At 43.7% G+C, this 27,955-nt stretch overlaps 1 protein-coding gene across 2 annotated transcripts in view; it reads left to right on the forward strand.

Annotated features, from left to right (window-relative positions):
- ANAPC7 (anaphase promoting complex subunit 7) overlaps positions 1–27,955 on the forward strand; it is a 250,367-nt gene that overhangs the window by 90,978 nt on the left and 131,434 nt on the right. The window contains exon 1 of one of the 2 annotated variants that reach the window (XM_078667493.1): positions 13,086–13,325. The exons of the other annotated variant lie outside the window; for it this stretch is intronic. Coding sequence (XP_078523619.1) covers positions 13,225–13,325 — 101 coding nt within the window. The 5' untranslated portion in view covers positions 13,086–13,224. Of the gene's footprint in view, positions 1–13,085; positions 13,326–27,955 lie in introns of those variants that run through there. 2 annotated transcript variants of the gene reach the window in all.

Raw genomic sequence — 27,955 nt, forward strand, 5'->3', positions numbered from 1 at the left:
TGGTATTCAATATAGGGCAGCAGACTCCCTTGCACCGAAAATATTTTCTTTGTAGTGTGTGAAGAATGAATATTTTTCAGAACAGCTGCTTTTTGCATAGTGTCTTGACCATTCACACACGTTTGGGTTTGTGAGAAAAACAAGAATGTCCTGATGAACATTTACTGACACGTTTCCGCATGCTGCTTAAGTGACTAACATTTCAACGCTCATGGCACTTGTCTTTTGGGCACAGGGCATGCACTAGGCTGTAGCAGCAGTGCTGACAGTTTCTTAGCAGAATGTTATGTGGCCCATGAGTCTTCTATGTCTATGTCTGTCTGGGGATATTTAGAAAGCGCAACTGCTACTCCTAGGAGTGTCCTGGCGCTGTTGCCGAAGGATGAAGTCTTAAATGGGGCAAAGTGTGATGCCTCTACTCTCCTCCGTCCTCTAAATACCAATTACCTTCGCTTGGAAATCAGAAGTTTTGCAGCACTCGCCAATTCAAGGATGTTTTCCTTCTTTTGTGGTTTCTCTTCAGAGTTGTGTTTGTCAAATGTTCATTCTTGTATGTGTGCTTTCAGCCATGTGACAAAGGAGTCAGTGGTATCACCTATTTGCGTCAAATAAAAAATATCTCAGTCATATTTAACATTGTACTAGGGCATAAAAAGTAATGTAACAGTTATTTAAGCCAGCACAAGTGTTAGTTTGATTTTCCATTAAATTAAAAAAACATGTCTCGTGCAAAGTCACAAACAATTCATCAACAGATCATCCATGCACTTTTCATTTTCTATGTCTAAGCACTGTTGTAGACTTTAAAGTCCTTAATCCAATGGCATCAACATGTACCAAGATTGTTGGTCTCATCCAGGTTTAAATGCATCTGGTCGCCCAGTGCCAGGGACTCAGGAGTAGCAGTAGTATCAGCAAACGTTCTGCAAAAGATGGATGCCTCCACCAGAGACTTGGGCGCTGTTCCAAGGACAATTTGTTCTGTACTGCGTTGGGCTGCAGTAGAAACCACCCAGTTGCGAATGGAAGAACAGGGGTCTAGCGCGCACATGGATAGAAACTGATTCATCATCAATGTATAGTCAAAAACACCATAGAAACTGGTAGATGGAAAGATTACTTTATAATGGGAAATTTCACAAGAAGCAGCAGCAGACTAAAATATGACTGGATGAAGAGGGTAGGAGTTTGGTCATGAAAAATCATACAGCAGCCTCATGCAGTGAGTAGCACAGTTCTGTGGATCTTTATCCCTGAGTACCTGAGGCTTCTCTTCCCTCACGTGTCCCTCTATTTCCTGTTTGATCTATTTGGATATAAGCCTTTTTAGGTCTCGGGACCGTAGGCCAAGACCGGAAGTCCGGAGATTTATTGTTACTTAGAGTGCAGCAACATCCCGCCTCTCTTTTCGTCTCTCCTCCATTGGCTGGCTTCCTAAATGGAGGCCAGCCATTGGAGGAGAGAGCCGTCCCTCCAAAGAAGCTCCGTCTTTTTCGGATTTGGGGGCGTACATTTTGCTGTTCTTTCGCCAGTGAAGTCACCCGTCACGCAGAACAACAAAACACACGCCCCCGAATGCGAAAATTACCATGCTTTCTCCGAGGCATTTCTGCTTTGCCTCGGAGAAAGACGGTGGTGGTTTCCAGAGCTGCTCTGCTCGTCCCCCCTCCCTCCGCAGCTCTCCTTCGTCCCGCTCCCACCCCCCTCCCTCCGCCCGCAGCTCTCCTTCGTCCCACTCCCACCCCCCTCCCTCTGCCCGCAGCTCTCCTTCGTCCCGCTCCCCTCCTCCCTCCGCCCGCAGCTCTCCTTCGTCCCGCTCTCCCCGACCCCCTCCCACATCTCACAGGGCGTGATTTCCCTCTTTCACCCTGTCTCCTCTTTCGTTCTTTCTCTTGTGCCCTCGCTTGCTATTTTTTCTTTTCCCTAATCCCCAACCTCGGATCCCTATTTTGCTCGTCATCCCGCCCTGGTATTGTTTTCTCCTTCCTCTCACTCTTCACATTTCTGTCTGCTACCTCTTTCATTTGTCTTATTTCTCTTGACATCCCTGTCTGTTCCTTCAACAGACTGTCTTTGTTTTCTCATTTTGCTCTTACCACGTTTTCTCCTCGCTCTGGCACAAAACCTCCTCTTTTTCTCCCTTTCCCTGCCTCACCTTTCTGTTTTCACCCGTATGACTTTCTGTTCTTCCATTTCCATCTTTCTCCCATCTGTCCTTTACTCCATTCACACACTGTACTCCACCCCCCCCCTTCTTTAAAATATTTCTTTATTGTTTAAGCCGAATCTTTGTAGGGCGCACACAAATATGTCATTCACAAGCCTATGCCCTCCCCACCTCCCATCAGTACATATTAGCACTTAATTAGACTCTTAGGAATAATGGGGGGCGGGGGGCTCCCAGGGGCGGGAGGGAGTGTGCCTGCGTTCACTGTGTGATTCAGTGGTGTGTCCCCGTGACGTGCACAGTGCGCTGTATAGTACACGAGTCACCGCTCCCTGGCCTGCGTGGGGACAAGCGCCTTCCTGCAGTGTATTCTAGCGCTGCGTTAATGTCCCATTGTGTGAAGCGCACGAGTAGAGGGAGGGGGGGAGTGAATCTGATGCTGAGCAGTGGAGCGCAGCACTGCTGAGTCCCGGCCTCTGTCTCATCTCGGACCCCGACCATCGCCGGAGACTCGACCTCCGGCGCACTCACCTGCCTGTCACCTCTGAGTCAGAGCGCACTCTGCTGTCACCGTCCCTGCACTCTCATCTCAGTGTCAGACCTCTCTTACTCTCGTCTCAGTGTCAGACCTCTCTCACTCTCGTCTCAGTGTGTGTCAGACCTCCCCCCTTACTCTCCGCTCTCATCTCAGTGTCAGACCTCTCTCCCCTCTCACTCTTTGCTCTCTCTTCCCTCTCACTCTCTGCTCTCTCTCCCCTCTCACTCTCTACTCTCTCTTCCCTCTCACTCTCCGCTCTCTCTTCCCTCTCTCCGCTCTCTCTCCCCTCTCACTCTCCACTCTCTCTCCCCCTCACTCTCCACTCTCTCCTCCCTCTCCCCTCTCACTCTCCGCTCTCTCTCCCCTCTCACTCTCCACTTTCTCTCCCCTCTCACTCTCCGCTCTCTCTCCTCTCTCACTCTCCGCTCTCTCTCCCCTCTCACGTTTCACTCTCTCTTCCCTCTCACTCTCCGCTCTCTCTTCCCTCTCTCCGCTCTCTCTCCCCTGTCTAGGCTGCTCTCTGACTGTCTCCAGTGGCCTCTGTCTGTCTCTGGTCACCCCTCCTCACCATCACACACCCTCACATCCACTCACCCTCAAACCCTCACCCTCACACCCTCACCCACCCTCACACCCCCTCACCCTCACACCCCCTCACCCTCGCACCCTCACTCACCCTCACCCCTCACCCTCTGCTCTCTATTCCCTCTCACTCTCCGCTCTCTCTCCCCTCTCACTCTCCACTCTCTCTTCCCTCTCACTCTCCGCTCTCTCTTCCCTCTCTCCGCTCTCTCTCCCCTCTCACTCTCCACTCTCTCACCCCTCTCACTCTCCACTCTCTCCTCCCCTCTCTCTCCCTCCCCTCTCACTCTCCGCTCTCTCTCCCCTCTCACCACTCTCCACTCTCTCCTCCCCTCTCTCTCCCCTCTCACTCTCCGCTCTCTCTCCCCTCTCACTCTCCGCTCTCTCTCCCCTCTCACTCTCCGCTCTCTCTCCCCTCTCACTCTCCACTCTCTCTTCCCTCTCACTCTCTGCTCTCTCTTCCCTCTCTCCGCTCTCTCTCCCCTGTCTAGGCTGCTCTCTGACTGTCTCCAGTGGCCTCTGTCTGTCTCTGGTCACCCCTCCTCACCATCACACACCCTCACATCCACTCACCCTCACACCCTCACCCTCACACCCTCACCCACCCTCACACCCTCACCCACCCTCACACCCCCTCACCCTCACACCCCCTCACCCTCGCACCCTCACTCACCCTCACCCCCTCATCCTCACACACCCTCACTCACCCTCACACCCTCACCCCCCTCACAACCCTCTCACCCTCACTCACCCTCACACCCCCTCACCCTCACCCCCTCTCCCTCACACACCCTTACCCTCACCCTGACACACACTGTCACCCTCACACCATCCTCCTCACACCCCCTCACTCACCCTCACACACCCTCACTCACCCTCACACCCCCTCACTCACCCTCACACACCTTCACACCCCCTCACACACCCACTCACCCTCACCCTCACCCCATCACCCTCACACACCCTCAGTCACCCTCACACCATCACCCTCACACACCCTAACCCTCACCCCCTCACACACCCTCACCCTCACACCCCCTCACACACCCTCACCCTCACACACCCTCACTCACCCTCACCCCTCACAACCCCTCACACACACCCCCACACACCCACTCACCCTCACACCCCCTCACCCCTCACCCTCACACCCCTCACCCCCTCACCCTCACCCACCTTCACCCTCACACCTCCTCACCATCACATACCCTCACATCCTCTCACCCTCAGACACCCTCACTCACCCTCACCCACCAGCACACCCTTACCCACCCTCACACCCCCTGACCCTCACCCTCACACCCCCTCACCCTCACACCCTCTCACCCTCACCCCCTCACTCACCCTCACCCCTCATCCTCACACACCCTCACTCACCCTCACCCCCTCACTCCCCTCACAACCCTCTCACCCTCACCCACCCTCACCCTCACCCACCCTCACCCTCACACCCCCTCACCCTCACACACCCTTACCCTCACACCCTCACCCTCAGTCACCCCCACCCCCTCACCCTCACACCCCCTCACCCTCACCCCCTCACCCTCACACACCCTCACCCTCACACACCCTCACTCACCCTCACACATCCTCACTCACCCTCACACCCCCTCACCCTCACACCCCTCACCCTCACACCCCTCACCCTCACACCCCTCACACCCCCTCACCCTCTCACCCTCACACCCTCACACCCTCACCCACCCTCACTTACCCTCACGACCCTCTCACCCTCACCCTCACACACCCTCACCCTCACACCCCCTAACCCTCACACGCCCTCACTCACCCTCACACACCCTCCCTAGCATAGCATAGCAAAACATAGCATAGGATAGCAAAACCAAACCTAGCATAACAAAACAAGAAATAGCATAGCATAACACTACAAAGTAGATCATAGCATAACAAAACACAACAAAACATAGCATAACAAAACATAACAAAGCATAGCAAAACAAAACATAGCATAACAATACACAACAAAACATATCATAAGATAAAACATAGCATAACAAAACAAAGCATTGCATAACAAAACATAGCAATACACAAAGCATAGTATAACAAAACACAGCATACATGACAAAACATAGCATAACAAAGCATATCAAAACATAACATAACTTAGCATAACAAAACACAACAAAACATAGCATAACAAAACACAACATAGCATAGCATAACAAAACAAAGCTTAGCATAGCATAACAAAACATAGCATAACATAGCATAGCATAACAAAACATAGCATAACAAAACATAGCATAGCAAAACAAAGCATAGCATAATAAAACACAACAAAACTTTGCATAGCATAACAAAACATAGCATAGCATAAAAAAGCATAGCATAGCAAAACACAATACCACTCAGTGCCACATAATTATATGCTACATAATTACACTGCACTCAATGCAACATGCCCTCCAAATACCACTCAGTGCCACATAATTACACACCACATAATTACACTCTACTGAATGCAACACACTCCACACAATACCTCTCAGTGCCACATAATTACATGCCACATAATTACACTGCACTAAATGCAACATACACTCCTTATACCACTCAGTACCACATAATTACACTCTACTGAATGCAAGACACACTCCACACAATACCACTCAGTGCCACATAATTATGTTACATAACTACACTACACTCAATGCAACATACACTCCAAACAATACCACTCAGTGCCACATAATTACACGCCACACAATTACACTCTACTGAATACCTCAAACACTCCACACAGTACCACTCAGTGCCACATAACGATATGCTACATAATTACACTGCACTCAATGCAACATACTCTCCAAATACCACTGAGTGCCACATAATTACACACCACATAATTACACTCTACTGAATGCAACACACTCCACACAATACCACTCAGTGCCACATAATTACAAGCCACACAATTACACTCTACTGAATACAACTTACACTCCTCATAATGCCACTCAGTGCCACATAATTACATGCAACATAATTACACTCTACTCAATGCAACATACACTCCAAATACCACTCAGTGCCACATAGTTACACGCCACATAATGACACTGCACTCAATGCAACATACACTCCACACAATACCACTCAGTGCCACATAATTATATGCTACATAATTACACTGCACTCAATGCAACATACACTCCAAATACCACTCAATGCCACATAATTACACGCCACATAATTACAGTGCACTCAATGCAACATGCACTCCAAATACCACTCTGTGCTACATAATTACACACCACATAATTACATGCCACATAATTACACTGCACTCAATGCAACATACAATCCAAATACCACTCAGTGCCACATAGTTATATGCCACATATGTACACTGCACTCAATGCAACATACACTCCAAATACCACTCAGTGCCACATAATTACACTGCACTCAATGCAACATACACTCCAAATACCACTCAGTGCCACATAGTTATATGCCACATAATTACACTGCACTCAATGCAACATACACTCCAAATACCACTCAGTGCCACATAATTACACACCACATAATTACACTCGACTGAATGCAACACACTCCACACAATACCACTCAGTACCACATAATTACAAGCCACACAATTAAACTCTACTGAATACAACATACACTCCTCATAATACCACTCAGTGCCACATAATTACACGCAACATAATTACACTCTACTCAATGCAACATACACTCCAAATACCACTCAGTTCCACATAGTTCCACGCCACATTATTACACTGCACTCAATGCAACATACGCTCCAAATACCACTCAGTGCCACATAATTACACGCCACATAATTACACTGCACTCAATGCAACATACACTCCAAATACCACTCAGTGCCACGTAATTACACACCACATAATTACACTCGACTGAATGCAACACACTCCACACAATACCACTCAGTACCACATAATTACAAGCCACACAATTAAACTCTACTGAATACAACATACACTCCTCATAATACCACTCAGTGCCACATAATTACACGCAACATAATTACACTCTACTCAATGCAACATACACTCCAAATACCACTCAGTTCCACATAGTTACACGCCACATTATTACACTGCACTCAATGCAACATACGCTCCAAATACCACTCAGTGCCACATAATTACACGCCACATAATTACACTGCACTCAATGCAACATACACTCCAAATACCACTCAGTGCCACATAATTACACACCACATAATTACACTTGACTGAATGCAACACACTCCACAAAATACCACTCAGTGCCACATAATTACAAGCCACACAATTAAACTCTACTGAATACAACGTACACACCTCATAATACCACTCAGTGCCACATAATTACACGCCACATAATTACACTCTACTTAATGCAACATACACTCCAAATACCACTCAGTTCCACATAGTTACACGCCACATTATTACACTGCACTCAATGCAACATACGCTCCAAATATCACTCAGTGCCACATACTTACCCGCCACATAATTACACTGCACTCAATGCAACATACACTCCAAATACCACTCAGTGCCACATAATTACACTGCACTCAATGTAACATACCCTCCAAATACCACTCAGTGCCACATAATTACATGCCACATAATTACACTCTACTGAATGCAACACACACTCCACACAATACCACATAATTATATGCTACATAATTACACTGCACTCAATGCAACATACACGCCAAACAATACCACTCAGTGCCACATAATTACATGCCACACAATTACACTCTACTGAATACAACATACACTCACACAATTCCAGTCAGTGCCACATTATTATATGCAACATAATTACACTGCGCTCAACGCAACATACACTCTAAATACCACTCAGTGCCACATAATTACACGCCACATAATTACACTGCACTCAATGCAACATACACTCCAAATTCCACTCACTGCCACATAATTATATGCTACATCTTTACACTGCGCTCAACGCAACATACACTCCAAATGCCACTCAGTGCCACATAATTACACGCCACATAATTACTCTATCTATTGCCCTCACTCTATCTGTCTATCGCCCTCACTCTATCTATCTATCACCCTCACTCTATCGCCCTCACTCTATCTATTGCCCTCTATCTATCTATCGCCCTCACTCTATCTATTGCCCTCACTCTGTCTATCTATCTATCTATCGCCCTCACTCTATCGCCCTCATTCTCTCTATCTGTCTATCGCCCTCACTCTATCTATCGCACTCACTCTATCTATCGCACTCACTCTATCTATCTATTGCATCACCACAGCATCACTCAGCACCACCACAGCATCACTCAGGGGCACCACAACATCACTATCCGCTACCACAGCATCACTGAACGCCACAGCATCACTTGTCGCCAACACAGCATCAATCTGTGCAACCATTCAACAACTGGTTCAAATATGTTCTCTCAATGTTTCAAGCTTTATTACAAATATCGCAAAAAGATGTTAATATTTCACTTCTGTTCTTGGATTTTCGTCACAATAAAATACACTGAACATAATCTTCACAAAAGTTATTTACAAAAGTTTAAGCAATTCTCGTTATAAATTACAATAACTTTTATTTAAGTATTACTTATTTTTAAAAAATAAAAGCCATTGTTATTTGTAATATCAATACATCTAAGTCACGTAAATACAACACATATTGCATTACAAATGCTATAGGTGTCACATTTGCGAAATTTATAGCTATTGGCATTGTAAATGACAAAGCTATTAATTTCGCTATTTTCAAAACCAACACATAAATAAAAAAATTGTCATTTACAATACCAATAGCTCAAACTTTCCTAATGCGAGACCTATTGCATTGCAAATGCTTGTTTCATTTAGAGACTGAATCTACAAGATCTGGCAAAAGATGCTTTCTTACTAGACTGGACTGGGAGGGATAGTTTACTCTTTTCATAATGAATGATTCTTGGCTTAGACAAGGCAACATTAAGCAACTTTAGTCATTATGACCTACTTTTGGCAACAACAAGTATGGATTCCAGCAATAGTTGAAATCTAAATATATTGTCCAGTGATGGTTCCTTGTTTTTCCAGATTCCACAACGTCAAAGCCGCAACTTGATTATGAATGCCATTCTGGGAGCAGCAGCCTGGAAAAGTTGGCCCGACTCTGTCAACCGCTTGCACGTTTATCAGACGGTGCAAATCCTTCCACAGATATTGGGCTCCTAGATCATTCAAAATTTACAATACAGCATGACCAGCAAAGGTTAGCAGGTGCAAAATGGACAAATGCATCAGTACTATTTCTTGTGGTGAATCTTTTTTTGGTATCTGTGCCTGGTCAGAACAAATCATACAGAACACTTAACATTTATTGTTTGTCATTGTGACAAAACATGCAGGGACTATGGCAGATTGCTTAGTGAGTAGACTAATATATGGAGCCCATTTTTTAACAGAAACAGGAACAAGCATTTGTAAATCATTAGGTTTCACCTATGTGATTAATAATAAGTTATTTTTGTTGCAAGTTGTAGCTTGCTGAGTAGTTGCACAATATAAATTACAGAAAGTCTGTTAAAGTCTTAGTACTTGTTTATTTGCACAAAGGCAATATATTGTGCTGTTACTAGTGGTATAGCGCGGGTAAGTAATAGCAATATTTCGAAAAATTAAATGAAAGAGGGAAATAATAGAAATAATTGATGTAATAGCAATATTATGTGTTTAGAGGAGTTCTGACCACTTTAGCCCACGTGCTACTGCACCTGCTGCACCAGTCAAATCAAGTCCCTTTTAACTGCAAGGTAACTGCAATTGTAACTGCCTCTTTAGTAGTCAAATATATAGCAATATTATGTGTTTAGAGGAGTTCTGACAACTTTTGGGGCGGGTCCTCCTGCATCTGCTGCTCCAGTCAAATCTTGACCCTGTTGTCTGCAAGGTAACAGTACTTGTGGCTGCCTGCTTATTAGTAAAATATATTGTAACTCTTGTATATTAACTTTATTTTTAATGTGCAATGTTTATTACGCCATTTAGAATTTGATCATAATGGCCAAATAGATTAAGTTGAAAAAATCAATTCGATAAGGCCTACAAAGTACGAAGGAAGCTACTGAGACATGAATATGAAATGCCATAAATTTTCTAAGGCTAAAGCATCTGCTTTACACAACTAAGTATTAAAAAGCAAGCATTCCAGCATACTATTAGAAGCTGTCTGTCTTTTCCGTGGGAAGAGATCTTATCTTGACAGTGAACAGGGCTTAAACAGTTTGAAAAGCTTTAGTAGAAGTATTGTAAATGTGTGCAGCCAGTAGTAGCAGCTGGCTTTAAGGCAGAGTGGCAGGGGGGGGTTGGGAGCACTGTTGGGGACAGATGGGGGGCTGAGAAAGAAAGAAGACAAAAAAGAACTTAACCGCCGCCTGCAGCCTGCCATATCTCTGGACTTCTGCTCCTCTTGTGACTCCACTGCTGGCAGAGGCTCCCAGCCTCCCCTACGGCCAATCCTGAAGCTGCTCTCATTAACAAGAGCAGCTTCAGGATTAGCCTGAGCTCCAATGATTGCGCTCCCAGAAAGACTGGGAGACTCTGCCTGCTGGCAACGCAACTGGATTGGAGGCAGCTCAGTGCACATGATGTTTTGGCCGGCCTGAGACGGCTGGCCAAATCCACATGTGCAATGATAGCAGTGCTGCTCACCACTCCCTCTCCTGACTGCATCTGTGATGGCCCCGCCCCTAGGAGGACGGAGCACGTAGCAGCTTGGCCCCACTCAGAGCTACCTTGAACGCATCGGCCAGACTTTTAACAGGCTTGAGTAAATTTTACCACATTTCACCCAAACTTTTGCAGCTAAATTGGTTATCTATTGAAGATAGAATCTGGAACTCCTTGCCATCCGAGATCAGATCCAATCTTTTCACTACTTCCTTTAAAAAACTAGTCCAAAGGCTACTAATGAACTAACGTTAACGCGTTGATCATGCTTGTATGGTTTGTTAAATAACCAAAATCTTGAATTATTTTTCACTGATGTATTATTATATGTTTTAACCTTCTTTTTGTTTCTAGTTCTCAATAGCTCATTACCTGTTGACTTTGCTTGTTTCCTTTTTGTTAAAATTACTTGATGCACATTGCACATCTTGATTCTTTCTATTGTATGATGTTCTACTGGGAGCACTCTACGGCACCTCTGGTACACCCCACTCATTATTATTGAATGTTTTCCACATGTTGTAACTTCACTTACCTTCTTTTTGTTTTGTATACTTGCTGGCGCCAACACAGTACAGAGCTCTGATACCCTTTTGGGTCGTGTTCGCGCTTTATAAAACTTTTCAAATAAATAAATAAATTTTTTTTTTTTTTTACTTTTGAAGCTGCTGGCGGGGGCCTCGCTCCTCTACCATAGCGAAGAAGCCACTGCTGGCATCCATGGGAAGTTAACAAAAAAAAAGTCCCACACAAAAATGAATGGACACAATAATTCAGCTATGGGAACTGATAAGAGCCCCCTTTTAAAATATATGAAATACAAGAGATTTCACAAACACAGCGCAAGCGAAACCTAAAAAAGTGTCCAAAGGATCGGTTAGCATTATGAGACTAAATATCAGGACAAGCCGACATGGGTTGTAATGGAAGGCTGCAAGACCAGGATCTCCCACAGCAGCTACCTATATGGGTAGCCAAATAAGGTATTAGCAGACAGATGATATAGATTCCCCTCATGCCTAAAGATTGTCTTGCCCTCTGATGTGAGAGTTAATGAAGCTACCCCCATGTTCCAAACTCCATTGTCACCAGATTGTAAGATGTAGTTGCGGTTCCCTCTGTCTGTTTATATAGGCCATAGTCACAAGAATGTTTAGACTAACATGCTGATGTAGAATTGATAGAATACGAGTCAAAGTTGTTGGGACTGTGGACTGTTCCCTCTAATTGAAGATAAGTGCCTCTAATTGGGAGTCTGTAGGTCTTCAAATGATAGATCATGTCCTCACCAGAGAAGGTGCACATTAAAACTGCCTAGATACTAGTTTCGAGCACATGCTGGGTAGCTCATTGACGGGATCCCCCATATTCTGGTGTATTTTTTTTAATGGGAACCTACACCAGTGATACCCAAAGTACGGCCCGGGGGCTGCTTGTGGCCCTCTTCACCTTTACATGCGGCCCTCCTGGTGAACAGCAGCACTAGCTGCTGTTTAGTTGCTGAACACTACTATTCAGAATTTTTTTTTATTAAACAGGCAAGCATTCATTAACTTGCAAATAAATGCTTGCCCGTTTATTTAACATGTTTTAGACCTTACACAATCCCTGACGCACCCAGACCCCCTACTGCTACCCTGCTGGCATCTGTGCCCCCCTTGGTCTCCCCGCAGACCATACTTTGTGGCCCCTGGGCAAATGTTTGTGAGTACCCATGACCTAAGGTAAAATATCTCTGGTAATTTACTTCCCCCTTTGATAAGAAGGAGGAGAATGTTATATCCCTCTTCAAGGTCTGAGGACAGTATTCAATTGAGCAGGAAGTCACCGACCTGGGCTCGTCCCCTAAAGAGAGGATCCAGATGAGAAGTTTGAGGATAGAATCAGAGGAAAAATCTGGATTTCTAGCTCAATGCAACTTCCTGTTCCTGCAATACTCCTACTATGATGGTCCTTTTCTTTAACTGTTGTTCACAACTGACGCCGGCACCATTACAAGATGGCCGACTCGTTTACGCACACACAGGACTGTCAGATCTCCTCGACCATTTTCTCTTTCAATTACTGTGTAGTTTCTCTGTGGCCTGTTTGAAGGCTCGAAGCTTCCGCTGTACCAGTGTGCCCGCGCTCTTGGTGTTTGTGTTGTGCAGGGATCAGACTCCACCTTTGTTACTTGTCTAGCTGCTCTGGCTCGTGCCATGAATGTGATAGAACATGTGCGGGAGATGGCGGCGGCTGGACTGCACTCCAACGTACGCCTCCTCAGCAGTCTTTTGCTGACCATGAGTGGGAATAATCCGTAAGTGATTCCGCAGGGGAGGAAGACGAGCTTTGGGTGCTGAAAAGGGTTGTCAACCTGAGGGAAAGGGGCAATAGCAGGACTGCATGTCATGGGAGACACCCTGTTTGGAGTGCCCGGAGTGGGATACCTGTGAAACAGAGAGGATTACTATAGTTGTATGTATTTCCCTTTAGTGCCCCCATTGTTTTCTGTTCTCGCTGTTTGGCTGTTCGTGAGTGCTGTTAGTTAAGTCAATATGTTCTCCGGGATCACTGGAAAATTGTAATCCTATATCTATGTTTGCAGATTTTCCAACTCGCACGGTGGCACTGTGTGTCTAGTTTCTACTCTCTTCAAACTGCCTCCTGGTGAAAATCAGCTGTTGGTTGATGAAACACAAAGTGAGCTGGAAACCTCCTTCAGAGGTTGGATTTCCATGTCTTGTTTGTGGGCTCTGCACAGCCAATGCCCATTCCAGAGTGTGAAATGTTGCAGGACATTAGAGGGCAGTTCAGAAGTTGTATTTGTTTTTAGGTTGTGCAAGGGTGGTGGTGGAGAGTAGATGTGCACCAGACTGTGCTCAGCAGAAAGCCCCGCCCCTCCTCACACAGTGAAAAGTTTTCAAAAGTTAGCCGCTTGACAATATCTTTGTGTGGTGGGGGTGTACTTAAGTACATATTTGCCTTTTTAGTTGGGGCCTGGGGTCCAGAGTCTTGTCTGCTATCTGTTTGCCAGTTTTTCTCGTTGTGAACCTAGAATGACATACACAACAGTAACCTTAGATGTAAAGTGGAGAGAGCGAGATCAGAGACCTATATACCCATCTGGTGGATGATTTTCAAAATGTGATCCCATATAACCTTGATTAAATCCGACTTTCATGCTTGATTTACTTTCACAGAGCCTCATTTTGTCTTTATTATCGCATATGATCACACTTTCAAATACTTGAGTTCATGATGTACGTCTTATTTTTGATTTAAGGGATGATAACATTGGTCTATCTATAATAAGAATCTAGGTCCCGTTTAGGTTTTATGTGACTACTGGCTTGCCTCTTAGTTCCTAATAGCATTGTAGTTGTGCAGTGAAGTTGTAAATGATTCTAAAAACCATCACTATTAAAACATGTATGTCTATACAGTGACATTCACTAAGGTGAAACTGTTCCACATGTTAAATACACTTTTTTGAATTTTGAAGAGATTATATAATATTTTAACATTGTTTGTTGCTCAATATACATGCCAAACATTTCTTGGTTTGTGCATGGACTTTTAGAGCCAAGCCAGATTCATGGTTCTGGCTCAGCCCACCCTATTAATTTGCCTGCACACCCTCTCCTATTTGCGACTCAGACTTAGTACATCAGTCACTTGATAAATTATTTGTAAAAGACAAGGACTCGAAACATGGAACCCTGCCCACATGCACTAATTTAGCAAATCAACCATAAAGGTTCTTCTTGTAGCAGAAGGGAAGAAGAGTGGGTGCAATGAAAATATATTTAAAAGAAGTCATCCCTGAAGAGGTACTCTAGGGTGTTGTGTTGTATGTGACCGTAGTCCTGAGTTCCCAGAGAGAACTACCAGACCCAGGTGGGATAAGCAGTGTGCAGCTCCAGCGGGGTGGTTACGGTGTGACACCCCTCAAATGCATTTTTGGTTTGATAATTTGGTCATGGGGTTCTGAGTCAGGTCTACTATATCGGTGTAGGTTTTTCTCATTGTTTTTAACTTGTTAATTTTTTGGATTGAGATCTTAAATATAAATAGGGATTTGTTGACCAAAACTGTTGTAAATCTGCACCCATAGAAGTACTTGTTGAATGGGTGCAAATATACAACGTTTTGGAATTCACAATCATTGGCAAGTAGTAGGCTTGAAAAGCTTTGCTTGTCTCAAGTTTCCAGGCATATTAACTGGCAATCAAACCCCCAAAAGGTGATGGGATGAATGTTTGCAAAAAGTCTAACCATTGGTAATCGCTTGGTGTACCATTCCATTCCTTTTTATTTTTTTTTCAAGTTTTTATTGAAATTAAGAGAGAATACAATAAAAGACATCCATTACAATAAATCAGAAACAGAAAGACGAACCACAGGATTTCACACCCCAAAATCTGCAGGGGATAATGTGATTCAATAAAACAGTAGGCGTGAAAAAGGGAGAAAAAAGCAAATTCGACATCAAATCACAAAATCAATACTACAGAATAAATAATGAATAAAACATCATCCAAACAAAATACAGAAAGGAAACATGGGCTCCGGCATTGAGGCTGTGGAGTGAAGTACCCATCGGTTATGGGCGGCGAATAAGAGGCACAAATGATAACAATAACGCAAACAGCGGGATGTAAAAGGAGAGGCATCTGTTTAAGGGGTAGGCAGAGGAGCCTGATTACAATCTATTCGGCAGTTGTGGAGGCCTGGGGTGAAGGAGCGGTCTGTGATGTAAGGAGTGTGTGATGTAGGTGTGTGCGATAAATGCACCAAATGTCCTGGGGCCTGGATGTCGAGGGTTGGAGTGAAGCATACATTTCAGATTGCACGCTACAGTATGCCAGACTCCAGAGCCAGGCGGATTTGGTTGGATGAGCCTTTGCTCCCCAGAGAACAGCAGTTTCACGTTTAGCCAGCAGCAGCTCTATCGCTGCAAAGCGTCTGTAACATAGTTTAATACGCCGGACCAGTCCTAACAGGCCTAGTTCCAGAGATGGCTCCAGAGGTGTCTCTATTATTTGTGCCAGTGTAGCGAATACTTCCTGCCAATAAGCTAAAATAGGGGGACAGGACCAGGTCATGTGGGCAAAGTCGGCATCCAGGGCGTTAAACTTGGGGCTTGTCGGTTGTTTAGAGGGGTCAAACTTAGCTAATTGACTAGGGGTTATGTAGATCCTATGTAGGAATTTAAAATGGAGCACTTTATGCCTATGGTTAGGTGATACTCAGTATGTTTGCGCAAGACAGAAGGCCCAGTCCGTGTCAGTAAAGGGATGTCCAATGTCACCCTCCCAGCTATCTCGGATCTCCCCGTCCCGACCCACCCAGAGCACCAAGCATGTCTTATAAATAGGCTTTCCTGTTTTTAGTTTCTATTTTGGGAAAATTCTGGTAGGGTTTTTTCAGTGTTTTCAAGTAATTTCAATACCTTAAAAAATTGTTATCATCAGTGGTTAAACATTTTTGCGCCACTAAAAACAACTAAAAAAGTGTTTTTCTGGTGTTTATGGAACGTTTTGCTTTTATTATTGCTTGCTTTCTGCACTGATAGCACATGGTATATAGACAGTGTACATATATTGTATATGAGGTCCAAATAGATTTTTGCAAATTAAACTTATTGTAGTACACCATACAATACTTCTTCAGTGAGTCTTTGGTCATGTGCCCTCGCTCTTTCTTTTCCATGTAAACGTCTGTGAAAAGGCCCTCTTAACATTGGCACTTCGGACCGGCAACGTCAAAACAGCCAGAACACAATTTGTTAACTCTGGCCACTGGCATAGCTTTCCATGCCAATACTGGTGCACTCGAAGATTGCGATTCTTAGGGCAGGTTCTGCAACATTTGCGTTTAGCTGGGCGCTTATGCCCTCAGAGTTATTGAAGTGGTTAAAAATAAAGCAGCACTTTTGAAACTACCGAGGAAATTTCCTTTTACTGAAGGGAATCTAGAACTTGTACAGAGTACCACAGTGAGGTTTCATTGACTTCAAATGCCATTGGTGGTCAAGGGACATTTCTATGCATCATTGCAAGCCATCCCTCGTACATTGTAAAATAAACGTTCCTTAATTGCTCTTCAACATTGCTTTGCTTAACAAATGGCAAGCACTCTAACATGGAACATGTTGCAGTGCAAAGTTACTAAAGGTGTCGCCCAGCCTACTCTCAAGGAGATGTTTCACATCTACACCAATTATGCTGAGCATTTGGCTGATAAGGGTTTTTTCAGACTACTTATTTTATTATGTCCACTGCAGCAGTTATGTTTTCCTGTAAAAATCTAAACATGCAGTAGAGTGTACTTTTTGCACATCACTATCAATATGCAACCAAAGATCCTAACATTTCTTTCCTTTGGCGTCATCACTCAGCAAAAATTGTGTAATTGGTTGCCACATGTATAATATAGCACTCCTAGCCCCTTGGGCTAAGTAGCATCAGTTAAGGGACACAGTTCTGTTGACTCTTTCTTTGATGCCACACAAAGCACAAAATGATAGGATTGCGTCCTTTCGCCTAGTTTCAAAGAAAAGCTGCCTGGTGCCACCAAAGCAGAGACCACGCCCAGAGAGTTGAACACTGAGTCTAAGATTGACATTTCTTAGACCTAATGGGCATTTTCAGCTCATCCATTGAAGCCTTGTGTTTACAGCACTCCCACAGAATCCGAGCTATTACTCTCTGTGACGGGCAATGCTCGCAGAAACAACAGGACCCCCCAAAGCCTAACTGAGAAAGAACTCCCTGCAGCCCGGGCCTTTATTGTTAGTAAATACCATAAATGCCTATCTTTAGAGACAACCAACCTCGAGCTATGACCCAGGCGGATCATAATGAAAGATAAAGCGCCTCAGGCATGCCTGCTTGAAGTGGTGTGTCTCACTGAGTGTGTCCTGCCAGCAGCAGGGTTTGGCAAAGTGAAAGTCACCCTGCGAGCCATGCGTCCGCCATAATGTAAGATAAAGCGCCTCGGGCATCCCCTGCTGGAAGTGCCATGTGTTCTTGAGCGTTACTTGCCTGCTCAAAACCATTTATGAAAATAGTGGTCGGAGGCTGTAATTAAAACCTACCGAGTTACAACACATGTAACTGGGGGTGTCCTCATGGGATGTTACAATTAGAGAAATGGCGGTACTAAGGAGGGACTCCTAAGCCTATTGACCATTAAAAAGCCACTATTTACAAAGGACTGTGACAGGAGCCAATTAAAAAGATGGGCGAAAAGTAGGCAGAGCTTCATTCACATATCCTGAATACTGCATGTCTCAAAGAGACAGCGCAAGGGATGGGTAGGCAAGACCTAAAAATCACAAAAACGTACCACTACAGTGAGGAATGTACCCTTAACTCCCACAAATACACTTCTAATGCCCTCTCAATTATTAGAAGAGTAGGCGATTATCAATTGGAAAAAGTCCAGTATTACCTGCTTGGAGGCCTTGCTGGTGGCAGATGAGGTGAGCCTTGAAAAAATGTTTTGAGCCATTATTTTTTTTAAAAAAAAGAAAAACCTCTTTCCATATTTTTGGGCTATTTTTGAACCCAGAAAAACACAACTTTTCTTTCCTCTTTCTTTTATTCTGCCAAGATTAAAGGAGCCTTACTTCAGTTTTCCCAAATGTTTAAAAGTAATATAATGGAGCCAAGACACGTGTTCATTCTGCCGTTAAAACCTACGTTTGAAACAAAATGTTCTTTCAAATATTCTTTTGAAGATGCAGAGGAATTCTGACCTCTGGCTACAGCTTGTTACGTTTGCATTCAGTATAAAAATTGGAAAGGACTCTGCCTACTTTCATTATCTTAATTAAAAATCAATTGTTCATACAGTTGCACAAAGTAATATGACATCTGACACTTATAACTACAGTTGAAATAATCTGAGCATTAAGGATTCTTGAACAAAACCTTCTCGCAAAAATTGGAATGTTGAAATCCGTGCCATCTTTAAATGGTAAATGAGAGAGCTTTTTAGATCTGGGTATTCTCTGCCATGTTATTGTTGGCGAAGGTTCTTCCTCCCCACTGGAGGGCTAGATCAAGCTTTTGTATGTTGTTTGTTTCATGGAAGCCAATACTATAATTTTTATGGAAACAAAGAATGTGCGTTGTGAATCAGTCACCTGGAAAGAAGGTAATACATTTTGCCCGCTCTGGGCTGCATGTTTAGGCCAACGTTTAGAAGCAGACGTTAAGAAAAACCATCATTAACCTCCTCAAGAAGCACAGGAATCAACAGGAGCATTTGTTCTTACGCATTGGTTTATGCATGATAATGTTCCTCTTGTGACTCCTAGAGAGCCCAACTGGACTTCCAACCAGGAAATATCTAAATAACTTTCCTTATCTCTCACCACAATCATACCTCTGCATACTGTGTCCATGGAGACCAAATCCACTGATAATTTGTTGGAATCTTTTAGCCTAATTGATTGCATTTTCTGCTAATGATCTTCTATCATGCCTCGCTTCCACTCGCCAAAGGTAGATGAAGCACGTTTCACCAATTCTTTGCCATGTCCCTTTTGACAATTAGGTATCCGATTATCACCAGTAAATGTGAACCTCGACCTTCCTCCCAGCTGTCCATGATCATCTGCAAGGCTACGTTAGAGGTGTGTGTGTGTGTATTGTGAGCCAATGCAGGAAAGTGGCCTTTGTGTTCTTGCAGGTGCCAACATTCAGCCGAAGGGGCCATACCCGTCTGCCACAACGTACCTAGGTATAAATATGATGTCAATTTTAAACTGCATCTGGTCAATATTGCCAGAAGCCCCAGGAGCATTTTTGTTTCAGTCCAGTCATCATTGTCTAAAATGCGGAGAATATTTCGTCATTTGCCTCGAAGATGCTGTAAAGGGTCAGGGGAATTAACTATCAATGACAATAGACTTGTGATATCCCTTTCAACTTGAGCTTTGCCATGGGAGTGTCACTCTGGCACTGCCTTTAAATCGTCAGCATAGGTGTCTAGTGCATTTCTTAGCTGCAACTACCTGTAGAATTTACTCTTATGGGGAGTAAAGTCGGCTGCTAGAAGTTCAAAGCATTTCATGCAATCGGTGGCCCACACATCGATTTTGAAGATGCCATGGGCTCCCACACCTTGAATCCCACCAAGTCAAACATTGTATAAGGCGTGTGCTGTGCCTTAGAGCAGGTTTCTGAGGTTAACCTGCTGTGCCATCCAATGTTTTTGATTGTCAATTTCCAGCACTCTATTAGGGGTTCTAGTAATCATAAGTAATGCATGTGGAATTAGAGTGCCAAATCGAATGACCTTAACCCTGAAGATTGGACTAATTATCGTCCAATCTCTCTTTTGCCCACCATCAGCAAACTCACGGAGAAATATGTCAATTCTCTTTTGCCTACTTTTCTGGAGGTTAACACATTTTTTCATGCCACTCAGACAGGGTTTAGGAGAAACCTGGGCACGGAAACAGCTCTCATCGCAGTGGTTGAGGAAGCAAGGAAGATCGTAGACAATGGTAACCATGCAGCCATATTACTATTAGACCTGAGCGCGGCCTTCGACACCGTGAACCACTCTATCCTGCTTCACAGGCTTGAGGAAGTTGGTGTCTCGGGCCTCGGTCTACAGTGGGTGCATTCTTTCCTGTCTGATAGGACCTTTGTGGTCTTTGAAAACGAGGCTTCCTCCCCCCAAATGTGTCTGAACTGCGGTGTTCCCCAGGGTTCGTCCCTCAGCCCTGCCCTATTTAATATCTATATGAGGCCGTTGGCTGAGGTGGTGTTGCCCTGGGGAGTACAACTTGTTACATACGCTGATGACACACAATTGATTATCTCATTAACCACGCATGATGCCCCCTTTGAGAACCTCTCCATTTGCCTCAATAAAGTCCGGGAATGGATGGATGAATCCTTCCTAAAACTTAATGGGGCAAAAACTGAGGTGATGATGCTGGGATACAAGGCACCCACCATGGTGGAGGATTGGTGGCCGGACAGCCTGGGCCAACCACCTAAGCCCACGACCGAAATTAAGAGCCTTGGGGTGTGGATGGACTCAGCTCTGAATTTCTCAGTCCAGGCCCGGAAGGTAGCAGCCACATGCTATGCACTTTTGAGGCTTCTGAGGAAAATTATCATTCTCCTCCCCTTCGAAGCCAGAAGGATCCTAGTTCAGGCGCTGATCCTGTCTCGCCATTTTATTCTAATGCATTATATCTAGGTGCCCCTCAGGGGACAATCAAGATACTTCAGACTGCGCAGAATTGTGCTGCTCGTATGCTGTTGACCGTCCCACGGAGAACATCGGCTAAACCAGCACTCCGTCAGTTGCACTGGCTTCCAGTGCAACAGAGGATCGAATTTAAAGCTCTGGTCACGGTCCATAAAGTAGTTCATAAAACAGCACCTACACTGATGCAATCATTATTCTGCCCATATGTCCCTGGTCGAGAATTAAGATCCTCTAATAAAAATCTCCTGACAATCCCTAAAGTAAGGAGAGTCCGTATGGGTGGCCGACGCTTCTCCCTACAGGCCTCAAGACTCTGGAACAATCTTCCACCCTACATCAGGATGGAAAGCAACCATCTTAGATTCAGGAAGATGCTGAAAACTTTGCTGTTCGTCTAGTCTTGGTTGAATGAACGTTGTCTAAAGCGCTGGGATGCCTTCGGGTAGCCATGCGCGATATAAATACGTAAAAAAAAAAAATATATAAATTATATGTTTGTGATTCAAATAGTTCCAAGTGGTCTTCAATGTCCCCTCTATCGTAGAACAGCTAGTCGTTCAGCAGAAAAAGTTGGGATGCCTAGTGATTGAAATGTAAATGTGGGATCCCCAACCCACCATTGTATGAGGTTTGTACACACTTAACTGATGAGACCTGTGGCGTTAAACGTTTACTGTCCTCCCCTCACTCATAAGTGCGAGAGAGTAATGTAATGTTTGTTAAAAGGTTTGGAGGGAGCAAATCCGGGTAGTTCTAAGACACCTAGGAATTTGTGCGCTCTTTAAAACGATTACTTACTGCCACCATTTTACAAATGGCAGTTTGGCTCATATTGGTGAATGGGAGTTTTGTTCAGTAGTCAAGGTTTCCCTTAGGTCCTTATTTGTAAGGGACTGATGGTAAGGTTCCAGCTTAGGTTTGGATCTGTCGTGGCCATCGTGCCCAAATATTTGAAATGAGTGGAGGTCAGTGTTAGTTTTAATATATAGATATTCTGTGAGGATTACCCACCAAGGGCATATTTAACGATTTTGCCCTAGTTTACTCTGAGTCCTGATGCATCCGAAACACCCGTAGCGTACTGCAAACTCTTGGTATAGTGTTTACAGGGCGTGGAAGAAAAAGGAGGAGGTCATTTGTATAAAGTGAGACTGTCCTCGACCTTCTGGCCATGGGCAACTTAAGTGTGGAGTAGTGTGGCTCACTGGTTAAAGGCGGCAGACCCGAGAGCAGAGGACGGCCCGGGACCAGGGTTCGATTCCCGACGCGGCAGGTTTCTGGACCAGGGTCAGCGGACTCGATAATTCTCTCGCCTCGGTGCCCACTCTGATCAGCGATCACACTCGGCAACTCTGGGCACTAGCTTGCCTCATCTTCACTAACGGCCCCACCAGACCGCCGGGGATGCCTGGTCTCACCCTGGAGATACCCATTAAGGGACCATCTCTCAGGGAAGCCAGGAAGGGTTTCGCAGCGGTCGAAGCGCGGAGGTACCCCTTCGGGAGTGATTCCAGCGCTATATAAGCACATAATTAATTAATTAAGTGTGCATCTTGTATAATCCATTCCGGCAGGGTCTCGATTACTAGGGCAAAGAGAAGGAGACATGCCATGTTGAATCTGGAAAGGAGGTGATAGAGCACGATTAACATGAATCGGGGTACACAGGGAGGGATATAGGGCCCTCATTAATCCAGAAAAAAGCTGACCAAATCCTGTCCTTAATAAGACTGCTAACATTAAGGGCCAGTGTACTGTATCAAAGTCCTTTCCTTTACAAAATCAACCGAAAGTAGCACAGCATCCCCTGCAGTCTGTAGGTTTGTGTTAAGACCACTTGGAGTCTACGTAGGCAGTAAGAAAGGAAAGAGAGTAACCCTTAGACAACCACAAGGGAACAGGGTAAAGAGCAAATAAAAACAAATGATTTCCTTGGTTGTACCAACTTATCTAATCTTGATAGGTTTCTACCATATTAGGGTGTGAGACTCTAAATCAGTAGAATTACACACACACAGTCATCTACCATACCGTTATAAAGATACTTGGCTAGAAGCAAAACCCCAAAAGGCACTTACAGTCTTAGAGAGTGGAATACATAGCCAGAGAGAATCCTTTTCATCATTTTATTAATAAAAATAGGGTACAATGGCAAGCTCAATCCGCTTCATAAAAATGCTAATGTTCAACAGTTCATACTTTCAATACATAACTAAGATTAGATCTAGCTTACTTTGTATTGCTATAACCCATACCCAAGATCAACATTCTATATTTATAAAACACTTCATATTCAACAATGTGCAAATACATCAAATTAAAAAAAATGTACAGTAAAAATTCATAAAAACAATGTCGACGCGTTTCGGTGGATCCTGCTGTGCGCACCACCTTCCTCAGGACAAATTAAAAACAATCTGTTGAAACAAATTACAAAAAGGTAGACCAAAGTCACTACTTATTCTTTGCAGTGTATGAAACAAACAGTAAGGATGCTCATCCCTAACTCTTAACGTTATAGATCCTCTCCTTGGCTATACAATACATTAATTTCTGGTCATCTATACATATAAACCCCTCTACCTGTGCTCTTAGTTTGTTGGTCCCACTCCTCGTGCCAGTATCCTTTATTGTTCCTTATTATTGAGATGTCACTCACATCACATTACGCCTACAGTTTGTATATGGAGGGAGATCTTAATCCTCCATTCCACTACCCCGCTGTTTCTATATCATCAGGTGCCATATGCATACTCAGACTAGCTGCTCACACACATTCATGAGTTGTATAGGCTTTTTTTCACACACCTTATTAAAAGCCGTAAGATATTCCGATTATCAATTGTTCTGGTCACATCGCTTATTACCAGCTTCTTTTTATGCTGCTGGGAAAACCACAGGGCAAAAACAGGGGAGATTTCAATTACTAGTTATATTCTACCTTGTTTTTTAATAGGTATTGTCATCTGTATTTATTAACTTACTCTAAACAGGGCAATGCCTCCTTCGTGTTTACTGATGACCTTACTCAATTAGTCTGAATCGGACAGGGTTCGGTGTCACCATCGCTGTTTGGTCTTGTCTGTACAATATCTGCTGTGCAAAAATGGAGATTAGTACATTACCCCCTCGTGATGGCCTAATCCTTTGTTTATTAGGTTATATCCCTCATTGTTCACTTACCACTCTCTCTGTAGTGTAGAGTCTTTATGTTGGGGCTTTATGTTCGGTTTTATGCTGCCCGATATTAATTCATAATTCTCAGCTCGGGAATTCATTAATTATCCCAATCTCCGAGTCCTATCAGGGAAAAAGAAATACTTACTATCTCTGCCTCTAAACACGCTCAACCCTAGAGTCGTAAATCTTATTACTAACGATCTCTTGGGAGTCTGTGCCCCTTGGCCTGAATAGCCCCCTTCATTGGGCTTTGCTCTTAACTACCCCTTACTTGTTCTTCGTTTTACCGCTATTATTCTTGCAGTAAAATGCGGTATCTTTGTTTGCGAAAAAAACACGTTTTACTACCCCTTTGCACACATGTAGTGTGCACTAATTTTGTGGATGTTTTATCGCTAAATGTTATATTTTATTAACTCTACCCTCCACAAAGCCTGATGTCATGTGCTGCGGTTGTCCAAAATATTTCACATTCTGTTTGTGATTCACGAGTCCTTTACCTGACATCATCATCTATTATTGGTAAACCGCACTCGCTCGATGGTTTACGTGCAACACTGGTCAGCTGCATATTAAAACGACCATGTTGTCTCGAAGGTATTTAGGATTAACGCCGCCTTGGTACGCAGTAAGGTAACCCCCTCCTTAAGTATGGACAATCACGGGTTATTCCGTTACCTGGTGCTTTCTGGTTCACCGCCTGTCTCAGTTCTGAATTCAGGAAAAACACTCGTATGCTCGCTCTCTGGCTTCTTGAACCCTCCTTTTACCGCGGTCATTAATCACTTCCGGGTCTTTGACGGAAGGGGCATTCCTTAATCGGAAGTGTACTCTAACATGATCCCGCTGACTCCCTCTTTGTATAAGCTCTCTATGGTGAGCGGAAAAGGGATATCGCACCCGTAGCGGCCATATTAGACTAGGTTAAGGTACTAGCTCTATTAAACGTTTGTCACTATATATATGTCTCTTATCCCGTATACATTACATCATGTCTCTATTAGTTGACTTAAGAATTATAACTGGGTCTGGATGTGTGGATTACAGGTCTAATTAATATAGATCAAGACACTAGTAGTTAGGCTATTCCATAAACAATTGAGTAAATAAGTAAATTACCTCCTATTATATTGTATTTTTATTTTAAGTACTCCAACTAGTGTTCTACTCACTCTGTATACAATATATTCATAGATCATCTTAAAACCACTATTCATTATCTCCCTCATCCTTATCCAAATGTTACTATAGGCGTAAATCATTGGTCCTATTATATTTGGGTTGTACATTTCATGGTATTCACTGTGGGTAGGGTGATGTTATTATCTGTACAGTTTTTCCCACTCTTCACGATTGTTAAGCCCCTTGGTGTATGTTTTAAATTTACACCTATAAAACTGTTCTCTTATCTTGCGTTTTTTCCTCAATGTTTCCACCTCTTTTAGATAGATTAATTCGTTCTAATACACACCAGTATAGATCTTCTATTTTATGTTTGCTCTGTGTCCAATGTTCAGTTAGTGGGGCATTTTTTTTGTTATTTTATATGCGGATCTATGTTCATTCAGGCGAATTCGGATTTCTCTTCCGGTTTCGCCCACGTAGCATAATCCGCAGGGGCATTTTATTACATAAATCACATTGCTGGTTCTGCAGTTAAACATTTCTTTGAATTGATGTTCTGAGTTATTAATCTTTATTCTATCACCTTTTATTACAGTCTTGCAATTAATGCATCCGCTGCATGGGTAATTTCCAGTTACTTTACTCATCGCGTCTATACTTAATTGGTGGTTGCCTGTTTTTTCTTTATACGTTTTCACTAATCTATTCCTGATCGTTCTATTCCTCCTGTAGGAAAACAGGGGTTTCTCAATCGGTCCTAGATCTCTGTCTTGTAATAGCCGCCAGTTTCTATTAATGATATTCTTTATTTTGTTGCTCACTGTGGTATAGTTAGTTACAAATGTTATTTTATTCAATTCCTGCGTCTTGTGTGTATTATCCTCAAACAGGGCTTCGCGGTTATAATATTTAGCCCTTTTGTATGATTGCTTTATTATCCTGTTTGGATATCCCCTATTTGCCAATTTCTTTTTAAGTATCTCTGCATGTTTTTCGAAATCTTTTTTATCGGAGCAGTTTCTGCGAAGTCTCAGAAACTGCCCGAAAGGGATATTATCTTTCTGACATCGTGGATGCTCACTCTGGTAGTGCGGTACAAAAGGGGGTGGTGATGGACGGAGCATCTGAACCAATCAAACACTCACACCCAGTCAAAAGATCTGGGTTTAATCCATCACCGTTCTTTAGCCCATTCTGCCACCCCAGTTCAGACATGGCTATATGCAAATCAGTCTGACCCTGTGCCTCATGGGAACAGTCCAGCCCGAACTGCCAAGCCATGCCTTCCCTGGACCGGAAACAAGCTTCCGAGGACCGGTTTCTGGCATTCCAGCCGTCTTCAGCCCGGCTTGCTTGAATCCAGTGGCAAAGTGAGCAAGGGACTCACGTCTGAGCATACCCTGCCACACTTATGGCGGCCAAAAGCGGTACAAAAGGGGGTGGTGATGGACGGAGCATCCGAACCAATCAAACACCCACTCTGGTAGTGCAGCATCGTATTTCTATCGGTCCATTTGACAAATAGATCTACAGTCAATTTATTATTTTTCTGATGAATACTTATATCTAAGAAGTCACAGTGTTCTTGGCTTATGTTAGAAGTGAATTTTAGATTTTGATCTCCACTATTGAGCCATTCAATAAATATCATTAAATCTTCTTGACTTCCCGACCAGATGAAAAAAATGTCATCTATGAAACGTGACCAATGGGTCACGTTTTCATAAAAAGGGTCTGCTTCATTGTAGATATGTTTTTCCTCAAAGGCACCAACATAGAGGCAGGCCAGACTGGAAGCACAGGTAGCCCCCATGCTGGTGCCCTTGATCTGACAGTATATGTCATCCTCAAAGACAAAAATATTATTTTTCAGTATCACTTCTGTCAGTTCAACAATAAAGTCTGCATGTTCAGATAAATCACTATTTTCATCTTGGAGGATCTTTCTCACTGCATGGACGGTGGCTTTTGGCGGAATAATAGTATTAGCTTTGATGTCTAAACTTACTAACCATTGGTTCCTACCATCAAAGTCTAGACCTTCAATCTTTTTAATCATTGCGGTGGTGTCTTTAATGTAAGATTTCTGTAGTGCCACCAGAGGTCTGAGGTATATATCGACATAAATGCTGAGGGGTTCTGTTAGGGAATTTAAACTCGACACAATGGGTTTCATGGGTGGGTTAGTTAAATTCTTGTGGACTTCTGGAAGTCCATAAATTGCGGGGAGTATTGGGTGACAATTATATAGAAACTCATATTCCTCCTCGCAGATTAACTCGTCTTCTTTGGCTAAATCAAGAAGTCTTTTCACTCTTTCTTGTAGTTTATTCCATTCTTCTCTTGAAGACTTCCTGTAGTGCTCTTTGACTTTTAATAGCGAGAGCATCCTGTTTCTATAGT

The sequence above is a fragment of the Lissotriton helveticus genome, chromosome 11, assembly GCF_964261635.1.
Source record: "Lissotriton helveticus chromosome 11, aLisHel1.1, whole genome shotgun sequence".
Classification (NCBI taxonomy): domain Eukaryota; kingdom Metazoa; phylum Chordata; class Amphibia; order Caudata; family Salamandridae; genus Lissotriton; species Lissotriton helveticus.